General features: G+C 58.7%; 2 protein-coding genes across 3 annotated transcripts in view; both read left to right on the top strand.

Annotated features, from left to right (window-relative positions):
• Positions 1-1,219: 1,219 nt before the first annotated feature.
• CCDC124 (coiled-coil domain containing 124) lies at positions 1,220-12,340 on the top strand. Its single transcript, XM_086698641.1, has 5 exons — positions 1,220-1,321; positions 6,247-6,418; positions 10,929-11,118; positions 11,640-11,754; positions 11,891-12,340. The coding sequence occupies exons 2-5, from the start codon at positions 6,260-6,262 to the stop codon at positions 12,096-12,098; spliced, it is 672 nt and encodes a 223-aa protein (XP_086554767.1). The 5' UTR covers positions 1,220-1,321; positions 6,247-6,259; the 3' UTR covers positions 12,099-12,340.
• Positions 12,341-17,656: 5,316 nt separating this feature from the next.
• KCNN1 (potassium calcium-activated channel subfamily N member 1) overlaps positions 17,657-23,627 on the top strand; it is a 32,901-nt gene continuing 26,930 nt past the window's right edge. The window contains exons 1-2 of one of the 2 annotated variants that reach the window (XM_086698635.1): positions 17,657-17,763; positions 20,596-20,710. The gene's annotated coding sequence lies outside the window, so the exon portion shown is untranslated. Of the gene's footprint in view, positions 17,764-18,733; positions 18,864-20,595; positions 20,711-23,627 lie in introns of those variants that run through there. The other variant, XM_086698634.1, reaches the window with a different exon arrangement.

Genomic DNA, 23,627 nt, shown 5'->3' with positions numbered 1-23,627 from the left:
GGGAGGGAGACACAGAATCTGAAACAGGCTCCAGGCTCCGAGCTGTCAGCACAGGGCCCGACGCGGGGCTCGAACTCACGGACCGCGAGATCAGGACCTCAGCCGAAGTCCGACACAACCGACTGAACCACACAGGCGCCCCTATACGCAGACTTTCGACCCCGTGGGAGTCGGTGCCCCTAAATCCTGTGTGGTTCAAGGGTCAGTTGTACATGTTTTCTGCTGAGGCTGCTCCAGCTGCGTGGGTTCCGTCCCATGTCACAGCCACGGGAGAAGCAGAAAACAAACAGGTCAACAAATGGACAACGCAAGCTGATTCTCCGACCGAAATAAAGGAGTGTTGAAAGGCAGTGGGAACCCACCAGGCTCTAGAGCAAGGTCCTGGCAGTGTGACTGGGGTTGCCTTTCAGAGAAGGACTCTGTGGTCCACGCGTCCTGCCCGGACGGTCCCCTAGATCCAAACCCTGCCTCTTTCCCCACAGCCAGGTCCAGGGTAACCACCCTCAGACCCCTAGTACTCCCCATCTTTACAGATGAGGACACGGAGCCCCAGGAAACTCTCAAGTATAGGTGCCTGGGACAAATTGGCCCCCCAAACGAATTGCTGAATAAAATAAAAAAGCAAGGTGCGTGTGCAGGGGGTCGGTGAGAGTGGAGCATTTCAGGAGGGGCCAGCGAGGAATTTGAGCTGCTGGGGGGGGGGGGGGGCGCTTACATTTTGAGTAAATTCACTTCCTGGTGTCTCTGAGCCTCGGTTTCCCCAGCTGAACGGGGTGGGGTGGTTCGTTTGTCTGCCACTTTCTCCGGCCTCCCCTCTCCCCAGCTTCGCAGGTGGGACGCAGAGAGTGTGGATTAGAAGAGCGCCTTCCCAGCGCAAAGCGACAGCACAATTTGGGAGGATTCTTCTGGGCTTGGCCGGCTGCGGACAGCGATTGGACCGCAGGCTCTGGCGCCCTCTGGTGGCAGGGCAACTCCCGCCTGACGCCGTCGGACCACGTGTGAAGTGGAGGCCGCCATATTTCATCCGGGCAACGGCCATCTTGGTAAAGGCGACATTCTAGATTGTCGTTTTTAGCCGCCCCTCCTAGTTTGCCAATATCTGAAGCGAGAGGAGGGGGTGGGGGACTCATCAAATAGCCTCTTCGCGGAGAGGAAAAGAAGTGGTTGATAACCTTGGCTCGGGTGGGAGGCCAGGAAGCGTTTCCCTTACCAAGATGGCGACAACGCTGACACGTCATCAGCCCGCGCCTCCGGGAGCTCGGCGCGCAAGCCCTGCGGTGACGTCATGGATTCGCGACCGGGCCGGCGCTGGGGGAAGGAGGTAGGAGCGGCCGCGGCGCGGGCGGAGCCGGGGGGCGGGGTGCGGGTGGGCCCGGCGGGGTGGCTAGGCCTGAGACCGTCTCCCTGGGGGGGCTGGAGGTGGGGTGGTCGGAGACCCGGGCACTTTCAGCGTCCAGGCAAGACGGCTCTCGCGGGGGCTGTGCCCATTTCCCGGAGCGGGCGACCGAGACCCGGGGAGAACTGCGTCCTTTTGGAGGCCAGCCAGCTCCAGCCCTGCCAGGCTTGGGGGTGACAGAGATGGGTACGGACGCCCCCCCCCCCCCCCGGTGTCTTGCAGTGGGGTCAGGACTGGGGAGAGGCACGACGGGCAAGGGGGAGCCCGGAAGGGGTAGCGGGAGGGCTTCTTGGAAGAGGCGGTGTTGAGCTTTATCTTCTATTCTCTCTTTACTTTTGCATCCAATCAACCACGTGGGTCTGGATTCCGCCCTAAACGTACCCCCTTGTCCATCCGGAGCCACTCCCCGGATCCCTGCCTGAGTTCCTTGCTTATCGCACCCCTACAGTTCGCCTCTTATCCACAGATCAGCGCCTCCCGGTTCTAACACCCTCCGCATGTTTTCATCACCCTGAAATACAGATCCCCGCTTCGCAGCCTGCCTCCCCCACCCTCCTGGGGGCTCGGGAGCCCCTGACCCCTTCAGGCCTTTTCTTAGATGTCTCCTTCAGGAAGCCCTTTAACCCCAGTCTGGGTCAGAAACCCCCCTCGGGGCTTCCCCAGCGCCCTGCATGTCCCCATCACAGTTCTTATGGCAAGTTGTCACTCTTACTGTCTAAGCCCTAGCCAGCCTGGCGGTCAGATGGGTGCTGCTTCGCTACCCAGTGTCCCACGCGTACTAGGTGCTCGGTGCGTGTTTACTGAACGACAGCGTAAGTGTTTACCACAACAGAAGAGAAGCTGTCTGTGTAAAGCTCGGGCTGCCATCAAAAAATACCACAGACGGGCGGCCTAAACAACAGGAATTTCTGTGCTCACGGTTCTGGAAGGGAGGAAATGCACGATCCAAGTGCCCCCCAGTTTGGTTCCTGACGCAGGCACCCTTCCTGACTTGCAAATGGCCACCTTCTCAGCCGTGTCCTCACGTGGTGCGGAGAGCAAGCCCTGGTGTCTTTTGCAATGATAGGGGCACCAGCCCCATTAGATTAGGGCCCCACCCTTATGACTTCGCTTAATCGCTATGGCTCCCTCACTGGCCCTGTCTCCAAAGACAGTCGTCTTGAGGGTTAGGGCTTGTTGAGCCCCTACTGTACTGGGCAGTGGGGACCCAGTAGGGACCAAGGCAGTCCCTGCCTTCGCAGAACTCCCAGCCTGGTGGGAAACATGGACATTTGTCAAATAATCATATACGTGAACATAAAATAGCAACCCAGACGAGGGCCTCAAAGAGAAGCTTGTGGTCTGAGAGAGGGTGTCTCAGGGAAGGCTTCATGGAGGCAGACACACCTGATGTAGGCCCTGAAATTTAAATAGGAGTTAACTGGGGCTCCTGGATGGCTCGGTCGGCGAAGCGTCCGACTTCGGCTCAGGGCGTGATCTCACGGGTCCTGAGTTCAAACCCCACGTCTGGCCCTGTGCTGACGGCTCGGAACCTGGAGCCTGCTTTGGATTGTGTGTCTCCCTCTCTGTCTCTGTCTCTGTCTCTGTCTCTCAAAAATAAATAACCATTAAAAAAATGAAAATAAATAAATAGTCAATTGGGTAAAAAGAGGTGTGAAGAGCAGCCAGGTGGAGGATGCAGCAAGTGCAAAGGCCCTGAGGTGGGAACCTGCAGTATGTTTGGAAGATGGCAGGGAGGCTGGTGTGGCTGCCACCAGTGAGTGAGGGGAAGATGGAGAGTAGGGTGGCAGGTTTTCTCTCTTTAAAGTTTATTCAGAGAGAGAGAGAGCGCGCACGCACACAAGTGGGAGAGGGGCAGAGAGAGGGAGAGAATCCCAAGCAGGCTTCACACTGTGTGGATCCCCACGTGGGGCTCGACCCAGGAGATCATGACCTGGGCCAAAACCAAGAATCAGAAGCTCGATCCAATCGAGCGCCCCAGGCGCCCCGGGTGGGGAGTTTTCTAGTCTGTAACTTGGACAGTGACTCCCAATTCTTGGCACTCCCCTGGAGAATCCAGGGTGGGGGTGGTTCTATTGAGTGTACTGTGGACACTCAGTAATGAATGCTGACTTAGGTGGTCAAGGAGCAGCTGGGAGGCCCGTGGGATCAGGCCAGCATATCCCCCCGTGGCAGCTCTTAAATCCAGGGGGTTGGGAGAGGGACTGGGATCCATGCTGTGTCTCAGCTCAAGGGGAGCACTTCAGCTGTGATCGCAGCTCTGAGTCTCCTGGGTCCACTGATTGCCCCTACTTTGCCTTGCTCTGCCCCATGGGGCCCTCTCCTCAGTCTCAGCCTGGACCACCTGGCCAGGAGGCCACCCCTTGATGTTACGTGGGGCGGCGGGGGGGGGGGGGGGGGGCCAGTGGCCTCAGAATCCTGATCCGCGGGGAACATCAACGGGGCCTGTCGGGACCCCAGGGTGGGCCAGCGGTTAGGAGCACAGAGTTGGGATTGGGGGTCTGGCCCTGGGTTGGAATCGGGCCTCCTCCACTAACCTGCTGTGTGGCCCTGAGCATCCTACTTACTCCTGCAAAGCCTTAGGTTCCTTCGTCTGTAAAATGGGGCTGAAAGTAGCCTCTGCTGCTGCTGCCGGGGGATGAAGTGGTTTAGCGTGTCCCTGGTGCCGAGCATCGGTCCGAGTTGACATCGTTATTACTGCCCGGCTCCATCCGACGCCACACCTCCCGTTCTGCCCATCGCATCATTGTCGTCCCCTGGCCTATCCGCACAGCAGGCACAGTGGGCTTGGGAGCAGCCTGAATCAAAATGTGTCCGTGTCCTGCTCCGGGCTGCTTAACGGCTCCCTGGTGCCCAGAGAATAAAATCCTTGCTCTTCCTTGGCCCATAATACCCCACTCTGACAGCCCCGTGCCCTCCCACCCTCTTTTCCTCCCCCTCCCCAGCGCTCAGTGGCCTCATCAGTGCCGCAGGGTCTTTGCATATCCTGTGCCCTCTGCCCAGAAGCCTCACCCCTTCACCCTCACAGGACTGCCTCTGACCCGTCCCTCAGGGCTCAGCTCTGCCATCACATACCAGGGTTGTGAGAATCCACTCAGACGCTGCGTACAAAACACGAAGCCCAGTGCACGGAGCTGCTGCAGATGGGAGCTGATGTTAGAGTTTCCAGAGGGCTCCAAGGTGGAAGCTCCTTGCCCCACAAGTCACACAGCTAGGAGGCTGGAATGGGGTGGCCTGGTGGTCCTGGGTCAAAGTGGCCCCCACGTTGTCTCCCCTTCATCTGTGGATGCTGGGCCTATTTCCCTAAGGGGACTGAGCTGGAGATATTCAGGGGAGACAGACAACCCAGGAGTCAGGAACATCAGCCCATTTCCCAGATGACGAAAACTGAGGCCCGGAGGACTGAAGGCACATGCCCTGGGCCGCACAGCCTTCCCTTTCTCACCTGGAAGGCGGGCTTTGGAGGTGAGACTCTAGGCTCAGAGCTATGTGACCTGGCCAGGTACCTTGACTTCCCCATCTCAGAATGGGAACCGGGGCAGTACCCACATTTAAAGCTTTGGAGGCATTCATGAATTTTTTTTTTTTTTTTTTTTTTTTTTGAGTAAGCTCCGTGCTGTGGGACTTGAACTCATGACCCTGAGACAAGAGTCCCATGCTCTACCAACCGAGCCACGTAGGCACCCCGCTTTGGAGGCATTCAGTTGAGTTGGTCCATATGAAGGGGTTAGTGGAGGGAGGGTGGTGCCTGCCGTTTGTGTATATCATTTCCCCAGCACCCGGCGTGGGACTTGCACCGACCATGTGCGTGCTGGACAACAGCTTTCCACTTCTACATCTCCCGGCTGTGCAAGCCTGGGCTGGGTCACTGGGACCAGTTCACGGCAGCCGAGTACCCAGCGAGGAGGATTTGGCTTCAGGGTTCTGGGGACTGAGGTGTCATAAGTGGCAGAATAGGAGGGGCCACACACAGACTGGCCCGCAGGGGTCCACCGAAGCATGACTCCAAAAGCCAAAATGTGGAGGGGCGCCTGGGTGGCCCAGTCAGTGAAATATCCAACTTAGGCTCAGGTCGTGATCTCACAGTTTGTGTGTTCGAGCCTCACGTCGGGCTCCACGCTGACAGGGTCTCTGTCTCTCTCCGCTCCCCCCCCCCCGCCCCTCTCCCACTTGTGTTTTCTCTCAAAATAAATAAATAAATAAACTTAGAAAATGATGGAAAAAAAAAAATGAAAGCCAAAAAGTGGAAGCACCCCAGGTGAACGTTAGTGGTGAACGGATAAACAAAATGTGGTCAATCTGTACAATGGAATATTACTCGGCCATAAAAAAAAGAACGAAGCACTGACATGCTAAAAAGCATAGAGGAACCTTGAAAACATCACACCGAGTGAAAGAAGCCAGACCACAAAAGGCCACAGAATGCACCGTTCTGTTTATATGAAACGTCCAGAAGAGGCAAATCCGTAGAGACAGAAGGCAGATGGCAGATCGGTGGTTGTCAGGGGCTAGGGGGAGGGGGGAGGGTGCGTGACTGTTTGTTAGTGGGTGCGGGGTTTCCTTTTGGGGTGCTGGGAATGTTCCAGAACTATAGAGGTGATGGTTGCACGACATTGCGAATGTATTAAATGCCACCAAATTGGGCACTTGAAAATGGTTCATTTTTTGTTGTGTGAATTTCATCTCAATCCATTTTTTTTTTTTTTTTAAAGGGAGATCACTAAGTCTGAGGCCCTCATTTTACAGACAAGGCCCTTGAGGCTCCAAGGGGCTCTTGACTGCAAGTGAGGGCGCGGGGGCGCCGAAGGCCACCTGCCCCCTGCTCACTGGTCCCTGCCCTCCTCCCGCAGCCTGCTGAGGGATATGCCCAAGAAGTTCCAGGGTGAGAACACCAAGTCGGCAGCGGCCCGGGCGCGGAGGGCTGAGGCCAAGGCGGCAGCTGATGCCAGGAAGCAGAAGGAGCTGGAGGATGCCTACTGGAAGGATGAGGACAAACACGTCATGAGGAAGGAACAGCGCAAGGTGGGTGGTTCCCAGGCTCCCTCAGCTGCGGGTAAGGTGGGCAGTCAACATGGAAACGAGGTAGAAGGTGGCAGGAGGCCCCTGGGGCTTCGGCTAGAAAGTGAGAAGGCCCTGGACGTAGACCAAGGACGAGGAGGGCGGTGGAGGCAAAGGGCCGGGGGCGGGGGGGGGGCTCATTAGGCAAGGCAGCCACCACCCCCTGCGGGCTCCTCTCTCTCCTCCGGGTAATGTCCGGGCTGGGTCAGACTAGCACTTCTCAGCCTCGAGCAGTTCTGCACCCAGCGGGCACTTGGCAACATCCGGAGACATTTTGGGTTGTCACAGCCGGTGGGTGGAAGGGGCCACTGGCATCTGGCGGGCGGGGGCCGGGATCGCTGCTCGACACCCTTCAGGGTCCGGGACAGTCCCACCGTGAAAAGAACGAGACAGCCCCAGACGTCCGCTGCGACAAGGCTGGGAGCTGCTGTACTAGGTCCCCCGCATCCACCCTGCTGACCCCAGGGCTCGCAGGCTCTTCTAGGTGTGTGCAAAAACACAGAAGAGTGCAGGGATGGCCATCTGTCCCCTAGTGGGTCCCAGTGTCAGGCACCCAGTGGGTAACTGAATTGGTGTGGGAAGTGGATCACGGGTGACACTGACTGGCTCTGTCCAGTAGGTGGCGCCAGAGACCCACTGTCCCTGTCTCTGCTTGTTCCTCCCCCCCCCCCCCCCCCCCCCCCCCCCCCGGGGGCTGATCAGAGGTTAGGTTCCTGACCAGACTGGTGACAACTGCAGAAAATAGCACTGGTGACATACCTTCCCTGCTTGCCCGGTTCCGGGCATGCCTGGGTGCTTTTGTGAGTTTTCCCATCATCTTGCTGTGCAGGACTGGATCCTGCCTTATTTTTAGTTGGACATGGCACGTCATTGGTTCCCTCCCCACACCCTGTGCTGCATTTGGTCCATGGAGGTCTTTCAAGTTTCTTTTTGACTGTCAATATTTTGATAATATAGGATAGTTGAAAACCCAAAAGAAAAAAAAACATCATCTGCCAAAGAGCCCTTATGCATTACGCGGAGAGAAAAAGCCAGAGACCTTTTTTTTTTTTTTTTTTTTAAAGTAGGCTCCATGCCCAGCACGGGGCTTGAACTCGCGACCCTGAGATCAAGACCTGACCTGAGCTCAGGAGTCAATGTTTAACTGCCTGAGCTAACCAGGTGCCCCATAGAGACCTGAAGCAGAGGTAGCAGCCCAGGCCCCAGGCCCCAAGAGCCCTCCCTGGGCTAGTGTCTTGGGCTCTGGGGTCCCTGGTTGAGAAAAGTGCGGCACGGATAAGGCAGGAAGCCCAGGTCGCAGGGCTGTGGCGAAGGGCTGGGACTAGCCGAGGCCATGGGTCTACCTTTTGGTCTGTTACAAGGGTTGGCTTAAAGGACAGGCCCTGTCCTGGGTGTGCGGCTTAGGGAGCTGTCTGTCTGCCCGCCTGTGTAGCATGCGCCTACAAGAACATGCAGAGCAGGCAGAGGTCGGACAGGCTGGAGGGGCCAGATGAGCTCTCTCAGCTTTTTGACCCTGTCCTTCTGGCCCAGAGCCACCATATGCAAATGGACTAAAACCTTTACCAAAACAGGTGGAGGACTGTCAACCCCTGCCGTCTGGAATATTCCCAGCCTCCAGGCCCTTCCCAGGCAGGCCACCCTCCTGACTGTTTTGCATGGAGTTGCCAACATCGGGTGGTTTTCTGCGGTTTGTCTAGCCCTCTTCCTGCTGATGGGCATGTGGTGCCCACAGTTTACGTGGCCCACCTAGTCCTTCTTTTCTTCCCTATACAACAGCTGCTTTAAAAACATTGTTTCTGTGGGGGCCCCTGGGTGGCTCAGTCGGTTAAGCGTCCCACTCTTGGTTTCGGCTCAGGTCATGATCTCACAGCTCGTGAGCTCGAGTCCCGCATCGGGCTCTATGCTGACAGCACGGAGCCTGCTTAGGATTTCATATATACATGAAAAAAACGTTTCTATGAAAAAAGCAAATCTGGGCGCCTGGCTGGCTCCATTGGTGGAGCATGTGACCCTTGATCTCAGGGTTGTAAGTTCGAGCCCCACGTTGCGTGTAGAGATTACTTAAAATAAAAGAAAATCTTTTTATTTTTATTTATTTATTTAAAAAGATTTTTTTTTTAATGTTTATTTTTGAGAGAGAGAGAGAGAGACAGAGCGTGAGCAGGGGAGGGGCAGAGAGAGAGGGAGACACGGAATCGGAAGCAGGCTCCAGGCTCTGAGCTGTCAACCCAGAGCCCGACGTGGGGCTTGAACCCACGAACCGTGAGATCATGACCTGAGTCAAAGTCGGACATTCAACTGCCTGAGCCACCTAGGCGCCCCCTAAAATCTTTTAAAAAAGAAAGGAAGAGGGGCGCCTGGGTGGCTCAGTCCGTTGAGCGTCCGACTTTGGCTCAGGTCATGATCTCGTGGTCCGCGAGTTCGAGCCCCGCGTCGGGCTCTGGGCTGACAGCTCAGAGCCTGGAGCCTGTTTCAGATTCTGTGTCTCCCTCTCTCTGTGACCCTCCCCCATTCATGCTCTGTCTCTCCCTGTCTCAGAAATAAATAAAAAAAAAGTTAAAAAAATTTTAAAAAAAGGAAGAAAAAAGCAAATTCATGCTCACTCCAAAACACTAAAAAACCCACATCCTCCCTCACGTGACACCAGACTTTTCCCCCCCAGTGTCCTACCCTAAAGCCCGTGTCTTCAGTTCAGTAGGGTCCCACAGCCATATTTCTCCTGGCCACCAGGCAGCGGTCGCGGATGGGGCCGTAATTCATCGCCACCCCCTCCCCCGCCGCCCGGAAGTCAGCAGTTTATCTCCACTTGTTCCGTATTAAGCAGCTCTGCCTGAGCACCTGACTCTCCGGGTTCCATGTCAATTATTTATGAGACTCACTTTTTATGGCGCAGGAATATTCTGCCGAGTGGACTTATCGTCACCCATCACCAGATACTGCCCATTGCTGATGGCTCTTTTTTTGCAAACTGCAAGTGACTTTGTCACAAAATTTTGCTGAATGTCAAAGCATAAATGCTCATGCTCCCTCCTCAGTCCCATGTCACTAGAGACCAACAGCCGCAAGCGAGTGTCTTTCCTGAGTTATTGGAGCTTTTTGGAACTCACGCGTTCATGCAGCACAATTTTACTAACACCTACTGTGTTACTGGGCCTGGGGCCAGCAGGCAGCTGTTCAAAACCCAGGCCAGGGCCTGCCTCCTGCCTCCAGGACAAACCAGATAGTCAGAAGACCAGAAGCAGGGATTTGCGGAACACGGGAAAGAGCCATGGGGTGGAGGGGCTGATAAGGAGCCAGGAGCTCGGGAGGAGCCGGAGTTAGCCAGGGAAGGAGGCCTCGGCGCCCCAGGAGGAGAGGACAGCCAGTGCAAAGGCTGAGGCAGGGCCGTGTTGGGGACAGAACGAACACGGGCTGTATGAGTACCGTGCAGGGACGAGGGGGCCTCGGGAGGACATTACCTCTAATTGATGGGCAAACTCAGGCTCGGACAGTGGCCCTGCCTGACGTGCCTGAACACAGATGTGGGGGCCCTTAACCTTTAACCTTGCCTCCACTTTCCTGCTGCGCAGGCAGGTTAGAGTTCAGAGGCCCAGGGGGACGCTTCGTTCCACTATAGGAGTGTCACAGAGGGCACTGAAGGAGTGGGGATCACCCCCAGGGCATGGAAGTCAGATGGCAGAGTTGTAGGCAGAGGGTAGGCAGGCGGAGGTGCCTGAGGTGCAGGGCCCTGTGGGGGTGCGGGTGGGAGGTGGCCGAATATTCCAAGCCTGTGGTTGCCCTGCATTACAAATGAACCAGGCCGTGACTCTGCCCCCTGGTGGAGGTGGTGAGGGGCAGCGGCCAAGGGCAAGTCCTGTAGGTCAGATGGCATCAAGGCCTCCCTGAGGGGCAAGGTGGGACCAGTCACAGCCCCTGCGACACTTGGCTAGGGACAGTGCCCATAAGGGCAGACCCCTGCCCCAGCCAGCAAATGGGCTCAGACCTTCCCTGGGTCCTGTCACCTTCGGAATCCAATACAAACCCCTCCCTTGAGGCCCCTTGGGGTCCCACCCTATGTCCTCCCCACCTCTTCTCCTGCCGAGCTTCCCCTCCCTGCTCCAGCCACACCAGCCTTTGTGAGTCTCTCCTCTGTCCTGCTAGGAGGTTCCTGCCTCAGGGCCTTTGCACCTGCATTCCCACCTCTAAGGACTTTCCTGTCCTCCATCTCTCTTCCTGTCTGGCTCCTCCTCCAGCCCAGGCGTCGCTTTTCCTTCAAGAGCCACCATCCACCTGCCCTGGCCAAGGTTCCCTTTGCTCCCATAGTACTGTAGGCTGGGAGCCCTCACGTAGGCCTGTTGTGCTCCAGCTGTGTCCGCTGTGCCCAGCACAGGGTCTAGCACACAGCAGGGCCTCAGTCTGCCTTGGGTGAGATAGATAAAAACCCAGACCTCATGCCAGTGGTGGGGCCCACTCCTGATCGCCTCCCTCCCCCCAGGAGGAGAAGGAGAAGCGGCGCCTGGAGCAGCTAGAGCGCAAGAAGGAGACGCAGCGCCTGCTGGAGGAGGAAGACTCCAAGCTCAAGGGTGGCAAGGCCCCCCGGGTGGCCGCGCCCAGCAAGGTCACCCGCGCCCAGATTGAGGAGACGCTCCGTCGAGACCACCAACACAAGGAAGCCCCAGACCCAGGTGGGGCTTTGGCTCGCTCTGGAGCTGCCTTTTCCCCCACTAAAGGCCAGGCCGCAGGACTAACCCTGGCTGAGTCTAGAGCCCCTTCCTCACCCCCAGAGAAGCTGCCCGGGCTGTGTGGTGAAGCAGGGGTGGGCAGCGTCCTGGCAGGCCTGGCTTTGAGCACCCAGAGCATGGGCACAAACACGTGTGTATTTACTTGCTGTGCATCTGACCTCTGCTTGTGGGCCATGGGGTCTCCGGGGACTGAATGGGGTGCCCGGAGGGTAAGGAGACAGCAGCCAGGAGTGGGGGTGCCTCCTGTGTGCTCAGTTGCAGGGAAGTCAGGATGGCAGCGTGGCCTGGGCAGGGGCCTGGGCGCTGGGAGGACAGGAGGGCGCCCCCATCGTTCTTTGCCTGCTTGCCTCCTTCTCTCTCCTCTCTTCCCCCACTGCGTCGCTCTCATCTCTCCGGAGCTCTGCATCCCCGCTTATCTCTGTCCCTGTGTGTGTCCCTGTCACTTGGCTGTCTTCCGCCCCCAGCCGAGAAAGCCAAGAGCCACTTGGAGGTGCCGCTGGAGGAGAATGTGAACCGCCGCGTGCTGGAGGAGGGCAGTGTGGAGGCGCGCACCATCGAGGATGCCATCGCGGTGCTCAGGTGATGGGGTGGGGCTTGGGCGCCGGGGGTGGGGCTATGTGTCTGGGGGCGGAGCACGGCCCTCCCCGCGGGCGGGGCCGCACCCTAGACCCCTCCCCCCCCTCACTCCGCTCTCCTCCTCACTGTCCTCCCCTAGCGTGACGGAGGAGGCTGCAGACCGGCACCCAGAGCGCCGCATGCGGGCGGCCTTCACCGCCTTCGAGGAGGCGCAGCTGCCGCGGCTCAAGCAAGAAAACCCCAACATGCGGCTGTCGCAGCTGAAGCAGCTGCTCAAGAAGGAGTGGCTGCGGTCGCCAGACAACCCCATGAACCAGCGGGCCGTGCCCTTCAATACCCCCAAGTGAGCCCAGAACTGGGGGAGCCGCCCTACAGGCGGTCAGGGTCATGACCTCACACGCCGTCCGCTGGGTCAGCTGCGTGGGTTACAGAGAGGTCCGGGGCTGAGGCAAGCATCCTGGGGGCTAGGTGGCATCATCGGTCGTGCCTCCCACCGGAGGGTCCCTGCTTCAAGTGACACCCACCACCCCCTTCCTGCGCCCGTGGAGCCCTGGGGCTGATGCCCAATAAAGGCAATCGGTGAGGCAAACCGTGCACTCGACGTCTCTGTGGGTGGCGGGTGGGTGGGTGGTGGGGAGAGGAGGGCTGGAATGCAGGGGTCACGGCCAGAGAAGATCAGGGCCCCCAACTGCGTGTTGTCGCAGCAAGCTGAGACCTGTGCCTGGCTCTTAACGGCCTCCCCACCTGGCTGGCCACTTGTCCATTAAGGGACCTGGACCACCACCCCTGGAAGCTTTGCTGGGCTGCTACGAGGGGACTGCTCAGAGAGGTGGAGGCACTGGCTCCAGGTCACAAAGTACTTCAGGGGCAGAACCAGAGGCGAGCTGAAGGCGATGTGTTAGCATCCTGAGGTTCTGGTTCAGAGTCAGCAGTCAGGTCACATGCTGTGCTCGGGGGGTCAGGAAATGCTGGCTGCTCTGGTGTTACTCCAACAGGGGAGGCATCTGGGTCAAGTCATGGGCAGGCTTCCCAGTGGAGGATTTCTTCAGAGCGGGCCTGAGCGGGAGATGAGTCAGATCCCATTGTATAGGCAGGGCCGTAGGCAGGCGAGGGCCTGGAGGCTGGAACGGGCAGGTGGATCCGGGTAGGAATAAATGTCCCATCAGAGGCTGCATGTCTGGGAAGGGTTGGGTGAGATCTGTTCCTGGTTCTGGCTTCCTAGAGCTTAGTTGGCCTTGGAAAGTTGGCAGAAAGGGAGGGCAGCAGCCAGATGGGCCCCCACGGGTAGGGGTAGGGTCCAAGCATTTACCAGGTCACTGCGATGGCTCTCACCCACGTGACAGCCTCCACAAGGCTGCCCTTGTGGCTTCTGGTCTCCATACCCCCCAACTGTGTGGCATCCAGGGCTGGGCCAAAGGGGGCCATGAGGGTTTCATGGAGGGAAGGCCTCGAAGGATGCATAGGAATTCTGTGCACAGACAGGGACAGAAAAGGCTGAAGGAACCACATGTGCAAAGGCCTGGAGGTCACAGCTTTCCTGTTCAAGGGAGGGGTGCCATTAATAATTGGGTACAGCTAAAATGCAAAATGGAAGGTTCCTGAAGCAGTTGCTGGTTGGCATAAAACTAACCAACATATATTGAACAATGGCTTAGTTTGGGGATCGTGGAGCCAACTCTAAAACCACCACTAGAAGACATGTGAGGAATGCAGGAAGTATTCCCAGAAGACCCCGTGGGCTCTAGGGAAGCAAGACAGAAAGCAGGCGCCCTGCAGGGGTTGCCATGACAAGGAGGAAAATCGCACCAGGAAGCAGGGTGGGGAAGCCACCACCAAACTAGACCAGCTGTGAGAAACATCCCCTAGATGCTGGGCCCTGGCCTAGCACATGGGAATATGTCACCGAAGCCTGGGGACAGCCCCATGAGATATTTATCCCCTTTACAGATGGGAAAACGAAGCCACCTGCCTGTCACATAGCCAGAAGGCACCCAGGGCTGTGAGGGAGCCAGCAGGGACAGCAGTGGGGTCCAGAATCAGGGTTGAAGGCCAAATAATGGGTGGAGGGGCCCAGATGTCTCCTCACAAATAGACGGTTCTGCCTTTTACCTCTGCGGTCTTAGGCCAGGGCCTTAATGGGGCTAAGCTTCAATTTCCTCCTGTATAAAACGGGACTAAAACAGTATCTAACCCCAGGCTATCTCGAGAATCAACGAGATGGTGCCTGGGAAGGGCATATCCTGAAGAAAGGCTTGGCAAAGGAGCCTCCTGCGTGGGCACGTTGAGGTCTTTGTGGTCTGGAATTGGGGGGGGGGGGGGGGGGTTGGTTAGCGACCAATGGTGAATAACCAGAAGGTAGATACCAGCTGGGCGTTCAGGGCCTCAGACGCCGGGCTGAAGAATAGGGCTTCACCGCAGGAAGGTAGGGAGCCACGGCGGGTCTGTGAGCAAGGTAGGAAAACTATCGGAGCTGCGTGTGGCAAGCTCTCCCGGGGACCTGCAGAGAGATGGCCGGTGGACCAGAGAGGAAATAACACTCCGGAGCTGAGAGGACCGCTTCGATCCTCTGACAAAGGGAATATGGTAATAGCCTTTGTTCCCTAGCACGGAAAAGCCCCTTCTTTCTCCGGCCCCGCCCCCGCGGAATCCCAGGCCCGCGCTTGCGCGCGGGCAGCAGGGAATCCCCGACTCGGCTGCAGTGCGCGGGAGGGGGCGTGAGACGGGAGTTCCGTGCTCTCCCAGCCCTCCCCGCGCGCGTTGCCGGGACAACCGGGCGGGGCTGTGGGGACGCCGGGCGCTCACTGCGCCTGCGCGGGGGTGCTCGCTTCACGCGCTAGGGCTTTCCCGTCGAGCGCCGGTCTGGGAGGGAAAGCCTCGCCCTGCGCGCATGCGTCGATCCCCGACCGACCCCCGCCCTGTGGGCAAGGGAATCCTCACACGCCGCAGTGCGCACTGGGGGAGGGGTGGGGAAACCGGCTCAAACCAGAGTGGGGTTTGCTGAGGAGGTGGCGGGGGAGGGAGAGAGAGTGGGGTCTTCCGGAGGTTCCCGCTCCGGCCCTCGCCGTCGCCTTGGCAACCGGGCGCGCGGGCCGCAGGGAGGGGTGCGGCGGCCTCAGGGAAGCCGGGCGGCTCTGCGCCTGCGTGGAGCGCGGCGCCGGTGGCCGGGGTTCCCCCTTGCGCGCCCCGGGGATTGACGGGGGAGGGTTCGCAGAAGAGAGGAGAGGGTGGGTGCCCGGGGAGGAGGTTAGCGCGGAGAGAGGGGCCGTGGAGGAGGAGGGGGGGGTGGTGGTGGAGGGACGAGGAGGAAGGGTGGGTGCCAGAGAAGGTGGGGGAAACGCGAAGGGCTGGGGAAGATGGGGAGAGGGGTGCAAGAGGAGTAGGAGGAGTCGGAGGATGGGGTAACGAGGGAGGGCGTGGAAGGAGGGGGACAACAAAGGAAGAGAGAGGAGGGGAGGGGGAAACTTGAGGAGCAGTTAAGGGACGTGGACAGCGTGTGGGGGACAAAGAAAAGCCTAGGAAGGGAACATGTGCGGCGCCGGCGACAGCGTGATGGACTGGGAGAGGACGGACACTTCCAGGGCCCCTTCTCCTCCTCCTCCTCCGCACAAACCCCAGGTTTGCTTGGCCAGAAGATCTGGGCTTAGAGTTTCCAGGTTTAGAAAAAGAAAACTACGTCGCCCAGTAAAACTTGACTTGCAGATAAACAACGAATATTTTTTATTTTTACAAGTATGTCCCATTCCGTGTCCTGTATTTTATGTGGCAGCCCTAATTGTGCATGGTCGGGCACCCCCCTCCCCCCCCCCCCCTTACTGTCTTCCCCCACATTCCGGCCTGTCCTTTGAGACTTTCTGAAACCTCTCGGATGATGCCTTTGTCTCTTGCCTGGCTGGTTCCCCTGGTCCTGCATGCCAGGTCCCCCCACTTCCCATGCCAGTTCCCACCCTTCTGGCCTTGAACACCAGCCTGAGGTGTAGTCTGGGCCGGGCAGTGAAACGTGCAAAGACAGGGCACTCACCCATCCCAAGGCTTTCTCCCTCAGCACCCACAAGCCCCCCCCCCCCCCCCCCCCCCCCGTACGTCCATGGCTGTGGGCCTGGCCCTGCTGACACCACATGTCCCTGCTCATCCCCAGCCCATCACCTTTTCCCAGAATCCACAAGGCTCTGTATTCTCAGGGACCCCAGGAATCCCCCGCCTCCTCCGAATTCAACCCTCGATCTCTGGGCATATAAATATATAGATAGTAGTTGCTCAAAGCTTTCAAGGTAAATTTATGGAGGAAAGTATGGAGGGGGGGGGTTTGATTTCTCAACACTGGCAGCTGCGCTTTCTGTCCCATGGGGGGCACATACCCTCTCTGAGCTTTTATATCCTCCAACAAAGAGATTTTCCCTTTATCCTCTCCTTGGTTTTAAAAAGTGTAAGCTAATGAAACATGGAAAAGCTAATAACAAAGGAAAGGTCACTCCCCTCCCCTCGGTCACTGCTGAGGTCACTGCTGCGGAAAGGTCACTGCTCCCAGTGCCCCCTCCTCCCCTCAGTCTTTGCTCTTTATACTTACTTGCCATCTGAGCAGACACGCCTCCGAGCTGGCTTCTCAACAGGCCTGGAACTCCGTCCCTGTGGACCATAACCATCCTGTTACTCTGGAAACGGGCTAAGCCATCCCTGGTGGGGAACATTTGGGGGCCTGTGGTTTTTAGTGTCCCTGTGCAAGGTGACACCCCTACGGGAGCAGATGATGGATCTTTTGTGCCACGTCCCAGGGGTGCTTTCCAGAGTGGCTAGCTGGGGCAGTGGTGCTATCTCTGTCTCTGGAGCTGGGTAGCTCCTGGGGAGGTGCTGGGTCAGAGTTGGCCCACCCGTCATCAGCCAAGCCCGAGTTGCCGAGAACCCCCCCCCCCATTCCCTGGGGGAGGCAGAAGGTGGACAAGTAACACAGCACACCAGGAATGGAAGACCTGAAACTAGACGGATGTTCCCAGAGCAGGAGGTGACTTTGAACCGGGCTCTGAAAGACAATAGGGGGTGAGGGAAGGGTGATCTTGGCAGAAAGAAGGGCGGATGCAAAGCCCCTGAGGCTGGACACATTAACACAGAGGTTGAGTCAGGCCAGAGTGTGGTGGGTGGTCTAGGGAGACAGCCCTAGTGCTGGGACAAAAGGGAGTGGGAGCCGGAGCTCTCAGGACTTGGAAGAGGGGGAGAGTTCAAGGAGGAAGGTGCTAGTTCTGTGGACAGAGCCATGAGGAAGGTGCTAGTTCTGTGGACAGAGCCATGATCAGTCACATAGCTGAGTATGGAATTCTGTAGTTGCATCACGGAGAAGGGACGAGGGAGGCCATGGGTGCGAGGCAAGGAGCAGTGGGAGGGGCCTTCTGGGGGCTCCGCAGGGCAGATGTCCAGGTTCAAGGGTGGAGGACTCCCCCCTCCCCCCGTGAAGCCACCCGGTCACTGCTGACTCTTGACCCTCCCTGTGTCCGACCAAGGTGCAGACCTCAGCCTTCCCCCCCGCCGGTGGAGAGTCATCCCCGCAGGGGTACTGGGTGGGACCCCTCATCGGTGGAGTCCCTGCGGTTCCCCCCAGCCCTCCCTTAATCTGCCTCCACAATGAATACCCTAGAGGTCCCCCGCCCCTTTGTTCTCTTTCCCTACACACACGGTCACGGTCACGCTGGCGGCTCCTTCTGAGAGCATCTCACACACAATGGGGGGGGGGGTGGGTGGTGCGCTCCCAATCGCCCCCCACTCCATCCCCCCCCGCGGCCCCGCCCGCACCGCGGAATCCCGGCCTCCGGGACCCCACCCGGGGAGTGCATTACCTTTCCAAGGGAGGCGCCCGGCGGCGTGGGGGGGGCGGGGGGGAGGAGAGTTGGAGAGGGAGGGCTATTTTTAGAATGAATGGAAGAAAAGAGGGGGGAAAAAAACAACCAAAAAGAAAAAGGATGGAGGCTCATGGAAGCTTCCTGGCTCCCAAGAGGAAACCCCCCTCATCCCAGGCCACGGCAGAAGGTGGGTGGGGGTTCGGAGACTGGGTGGGTGGGGCTGCGGGGCGCAGGGGGCCGAGAGGGAGAACACGGTGGTCTGGGAGGGCACCACTCCTCCTGGGGTGGGGGGTGGGGGGCGGAATTGGATAACAGCAAAATACAGCCGGCAGCCCCAAAGACCTCGGAGAGCTGGAGGGACCCCAGAAGTGAATGCTGTCCAGTCGCAAGAAAGAAATAGGCTGAGAGAGGGGCCTGAACAGGGCCAAGGTCACAGGAGGGGCTGAGCCCTGCGCAGCGCCCCCTCTGCCATCCCCTAGTGACCCTAACCCCGGGAGCCGCATTCTTGTAATTTGGCAGAGTGACCTTCACAAACAATCTCGCGGCCCAGGGCCCGGCTGTTCACGTACAGCGGGGTCCCTGAATCGTGCGGTGAGAAGAGGGACGTCACAGCCCAACAATGACATTAGAGAAGTTTTCTGTGGTTTGTTTCATGGCCACCCGAGGTACCCCTCCCTCACTGGGACCTTCCAGCCCCCAGCAACGTCACCAGCTGCCTGAAGCCTCCGGGTCCCCCCCTGGACCTCCCAGGCCCCAGAGCCCGCTCAAGGTGGGGGGCTGAATTGCCTCCCTTTCTCTCCGCGGCTCCATTCCTAACCCGGACGCCAGGAAGCGACCCCCCAGAGACAGGCGGGCAGCCGCATTTCTATGCTGCTGGGGCGCTGGGCCCTGGCCAGGGGCGCCCCAACTCTGGGTCTCAGTTTCCCCATCTGTAAAATGAACGTGATGGGCCAGCGGCGGCGGAGGGTCCTCCCAGCTCTTTGAGCGTTCTTGGAGATTGGCTGTTCCACTCCTGCGGGGAGGGGGATTCCCTCCCCACCCTTTCTGGAAAAGCAGAGCGGGAGAGGGGGGGGTCGCACGGTGGCCGCCGCAGTCTGCCTCTCTCGCTCCACCGGGTAGGCGCCCCTCCCGGGGAGGCGGGGCGGGGCCCAGGTCGGCGGGGAGGGGGTCAGCTCTGCGGCGGCGCGCGCACACCCTCCCGGCTCACACGCCCTTGCCCGGCCGTGCACTTGTCTTCGCGCTCGGGCCAGGCGCTGGGGCTCCGGCGGCGGCGGCCGTCTCTGGCCGGTGAGTAGGCACTAGTGGGGCATTGGGGTGGGGGCGCCGACAGGGCGGAGGGCCCAGCGGTGCTCCCCTTCTCCTTGGTGGGCGTTTCGGTCAGGGTTTGCCCCGACTCCCGGAATTCAAAGGGGGGAGGTGCGGGAGGGAGGGGAACCCCTTCCATCTCCGCCCCCCCCTCCCCAACTCCAAGCCTCGAGTCACTCCAGACGCCCCCCGCCCCAGCATCCCCCTGGGAGGAGGGGGGCTTCCGCTCCCGGAATTTGGAATGCGGAGACGTCCTCCCACAGAGGAGAAGGTGGAGACCAGGGGACCCTCAGGCGCTAGCGGGGGGGGGGGGGGGGGGGGGGGGGGAGGGGGGGCGGTGGTGGCTCCATTGCTCCCTTCCCCTGCCTTCCCCCTCAGTCCTTCCACCTCTCACGGAGTGTGGTGGGGATTCCCCCGGCTGGCCCACTGCAGAGTGGAAGGGAACCCCCCACTCCCCCCCACCTGCCAGCCTACTGTGCGTGGGAGCTCCTCCTCTGCTCTCTTCCCTAAGCTCCGCCTCCCCCCGCCCCCACCCCACTGACTGGGAAAGGGGCCGAGGCCCAGAGAGGGTTAGCACTTACCCAAGGTCACCCAGCTGGGCAGAGGCAGAGCTGTGTTTGTGGCGGACTCAGATTCAGGAACCCCAGAACTCAGCTGGTGGTGTGGGCTCCAGGGTCCCCTCTGCTTCCTGCGTTTAACTGTCAGGGTGGGGCTTGAGGGCCCTGTCTGGAACTGGGTAGGGGGAGTACCACACTCTCTCCAAGTCTCTCCACACTGCTGGAGGCCCAGACAGGACTGAGTGGATGAGCCCCCTAACTGGCTCCCTCCTCCGGGTTCCCCGGTCTCATGTCCCTCCTAGTCCTTCTTCCCCCAGCTTCCTCAAGCTGCCTTAGACCTCAAAGGAAGTCTGGCTGGTGAAGGGGAGAAAGGGAGGGAGGGCAAGGGGTCCTTCCAGAGCTGGTAGAGTGATCACTCTGACGCACCGACCCACTGGGTGACCTTGGACAATCTCCCTGTTCTCCCAGAGCCAGAGTCAGATCCAAAGCCCCCCCCCTGACTAGAACAGGCAGCCCCTGACTCGTCCAGGTGGCCACTGGCCCCACTCCAGATCCCCAGCGAGAGGAAGGGCAGCTGGGACCTCCATCTCAGCCCGTGTTTCCCCTTCAGTTCCATCCTGGCGTGGTGCTCCCTCACCCCTCTCCGCCACGCCCCCTCCTCCGGAGTGGGGCCTGGGTTCCATGGGTACCATGGGGCTTTCGCAACAGCCCAGTACAGAGTGAATTCCTTGAGGGAGTTACCCCAGGGCAGCTGCAGACAGGGTGAGGGTCAGGGGGTGGCCAAGAATACAGCTGGCTGAGTCAGGGATCCCTACCTCCTTCACCCTTACAGCAGCCTGTCCCAGCCTCATCCACCTAGATCTCCCTGTGGTGAAGGAATTGGGGGGGACCTAGGAGCAGGACAGGGAACAGCATGGGGAAAGGCAGGTAGAGCCTTTAGTGTGCAGTGTCCAGTGGATGGAAACGGGGCTTCCAGGGAGAGGGCCTGGTATGGGGTACTGATCTTAAACTGATCTTAAATTTCCTTCATGCTCACAGGGTAATTCGGCTAGTTAGAAGACAGGTCTACTCTAAAAACCATTGCAGTGTGGGAGGTACCTACACGCCACCCTCCTGGGGCCCTGCCTCTACCCCTTACCGGTGTCTGGTCCTTACAGGTCAAGGGGAGAAGAAAGGCAGCTCAGCCCCCTGCCAGCCAGGTGGTAATCCAGCAGGACTGAAGGGGACAGGCCCTTTGGTGGTGGCTCATCCGGGAGACCCCTGCACACCAGGGTGAGTGAATCCAGGTCTGGGTCATATTTGGGAGTAAGGGTGGCCCGGGAGCTACGTGGACAATCTGGCGACGTAAGAAAAAAGCGCCAACCTCTGACATCAGACTAACAGTGCAATAACCACCACCACAACAGCTGTGCTTTCTAGAGCCCCCAGAGAGTCACTGTCCGTTTTCTCCAGTCGCTCGTGGTGGGGAACCCGCTCTGTGTCACACAGCCAGAAGGGAGGAGATGAGCCAGGTCGGAAGGTCCCCCACCCCTGGTCCGCCACCCAGATTCTGTGGTCTCGCTCCGGGACACAGCTTTTAGGGAGTAGCTCCTTTGCTCCTTCTGGCCCCTACAAACATTGGCTGACATTTCAGGGTCAGCAATGAGCTGCCAATGGGGACGGGGTATGGAGAAAATGGAGGCTCTAAATACGTATGGTCGGTTTAATCAGTCAGCAAACACCGAACAGGTACTGTGTGCCCTGGGCTGGGTGCTGGGGACCCGGCAGGGGCTGAGGCAGGCCCAGATCAGCCCTTGAGACATACTGGGAGGGAAATAGAACACAGTGATCCTTTTTTTTTTTTTTTTTTTTAAGTTTATTCATTTATTTTGAGAGAGAGAGAGAGAGAGAGAGAGAGAAAATGAATGAGTGGGGGAAGGGCAGAGAAAGAGGGAGAGAATCTCAAGCAGGCTCCTTGCTGTCAGCTCAGAGCCCAGTGCGGGGCTTGATCTCACGAACTGTGTGTGGAATCATGGCCTGAGCCAAAATCGAGCTGGATGCTCAACCGACTGAGCCATCCCCCTTCGCAATGATGTATGAGAGAACAACCCAGGGAGAGGGAGGCTCCTGGAGGGGGGACAGAAGGCGGGAGGAGGAGCCAGCCAGGTGGCAGTTGGGAGAACGGCATACTTGGCAGCAGGGACAGCGAATGCAAGGGTCCTGAGGCAGAAATGAGGTTGGCACGTTTGAGGAACAGTGAGGAGGCTGCTGTGACTGGAACAGAATGAGCGAGGGGGGGAGAGGAGGAAGAGGAAGACCGAGGGATCTGCAGGCAGGGGCTGAGGTCAAGAAATAGACTGCAGAGCCGTGGGGAACCATGGAGGGTGTGTGAGCAGAGAGGGACAGGGTCTGGTTTATGATTTTCAAAAGCCTCTGTGACTACTGTCGAGAGCAGGGACTGGTGGGGCAAGAGTGGAAGCGGCAGAAGGCCGGAGGGGAGCCCAGGAGGCAACTGGGTAGAGTGAGCTCAGCCAGGACTGGATAGAGGCAGAGACGAAGAGAAGTGGGCAGATTCTGGGACTAAGCTGGGTGTGGAGGATGGACTGTGTGTGGCCAGTTTTCTGCCCAATGCTGAGGAACCACAGGGAGGAGGGAGAGATTTGTTGTGCTCTGGGAAATCTGGGAAGGCATCCTGGAAGAGGTGTTCTTCTTGCTCTTTGAGCTGGGTCTGGTCGGGCAAGTAGGTCTTTGCTGGTGTCCAACTGGAGTTGTGCTGAGGGTCAAATTGCACAGATGCCATGAGGGCCATGGGGAGCCACTGAGCATTCAGAATTAGAAGCAACATAATGAGATTTTAGCAAGGAAATATCCCTCGGGGGCGCCTGGCAGAGACTGGACGGGAGCCAGAGAAGTCAGAAAGGCACTTGAAATGGTTCAGATCCCCATCAGGCTAGTAGCAACTGGGAGCATCCAGTGAGCGCTTGCTGTGTGCCTAGCACATCTGAGGGGGATTGGATCCCCAGCCCCTCTCACTGCCCTCGGAGGGCCCCACTGCCCCGCTGAAGAAACTGAGGCTCAAAGAGGGATGTGCCTTGCCTGTGACCGCTGTATGACTTTCCAGGGGCTGTAGTAATAAATGACTACGACCTGAGAACGACAGAAATGTCGCGTCTCACAGTTCTGGAGGCCAGAGCCTGAGATCCAGGCATCGGCAGGGCCACATTCCCTCTGGAGGGTCTAGGGGAGGATCCTTCTTTTTGTCTCTTCCCCTTCCTGGGGGGCTTCATGTGTCCCTTGGCTTATGGCCACATCACTCCAGTCCCTGTATCTGTCTTCACGTGGCCGTCTGAGAAGGACGCTGGTCATTGGGTTAAGGCCCGCCCTCGTCTAGTATGACCTCACGTTAATTTCACTGTGTCTGCAAAGACCCTGTTTCCAAATAAGGTCACATTCTGAGGTCCTGGGTGGGCTGGAATTTGGAGGGGAATACTCTCCAAACTAGTATGGCCACAAGCAGAATACCCTACTGCAGCCATGCCTTTGCCCCCAGGGCCTATGGTGAAGCAGTGGCCGCAGGGATGGGGACCGAGTGAATTTAGGGACAAGGATGGGCAGACCTGGGGTCCCATTAGATGTGGGGGTGGCCGGAAAGGAAGAATTAGGCTGGAGCCTTCCAGCCTGAGTGTGAGAAGGGAGGGGACGCTGGTGCCTGGAATAGGGAGGCTGCCGCCAGCTGAATGGAGGAGACAGCCCCCGGGGTTGGGGGGGGGGTGGGGGGAGGCGGCGGGGATCCCCTGGTGGGTGTGACAGGGGCTCCCAGGCCAGAGGCTGCTTTTTGGGGAGTCTGTGCTTCCGATAATGCTGCTTCCCTGCCTGCCTGTCACCCCCAGACTCCCAGCTCCTCCTCCAGAGCAAGGATTAGGTGGGCTGCCCATGGGGAGGACCAGGGGCTGCCAGGCTTAGCTCCTCTGTACCCCTCCCTGGCCACATTTCCCCCGGGGACCATCTGCAAGGGTCAGTTGTATTCACTTAGTGTCTCAAGATCTGATCTTGCCTGCTGAAAACACGAGTTCAGGGGACTTGTTTTTGTGTCTTCACCATGGTATCTCCACTTCGGGCCCATGCCTTGTATATGGGAGGCGCTCAAGAAACACTGATAGAATGAATGAAGCTTCTCTAAGTCCCTGAATCCCAGAGAGCCCAGGAATAA

Source organism: Puma concolor, chromosome A2 (genome assembly GCF_028749965.1).
Source record: "Puma concolor isolate L17-30 chromosome A2, mPumCon1.1.hap2, whole genome shotgun sequence".
NCBI lineage: Eukaryota > Metazoa > Chordata > Mammalia > Carnivora > Felidae > Puma > Puma concolor.
This window is presented reverse-complemented; position numbering and strand designations above follow the sequence as displayed.

Excerpts from the sequence above, each read along its gene's own strand:
- CCDC124 (XM_086698641.1), top strand. The coding sequence starts at position 6,260 with ATGCCCAAGAAGTTCCAGGGTGAGAACACCAAGTCGGCAGCGGCCCGG. Across the intron at positions 6,419-10,928 it reads TGAGGAAGGAACAGCGCAAG|GAGGAGAAGGAGAAGCGGCG; the intron begins GTGGGTGGTTCC and ends CCCTCCCCCCAG. Across the intron at positions 11,119-11,639 it reads CAAGGAAGCCCCAGACCCAG|CCGAGAAAGCCAAGAGCCAC; the intron begins GTGGGGCTTTGG and ends TTCCGCCCCCAG.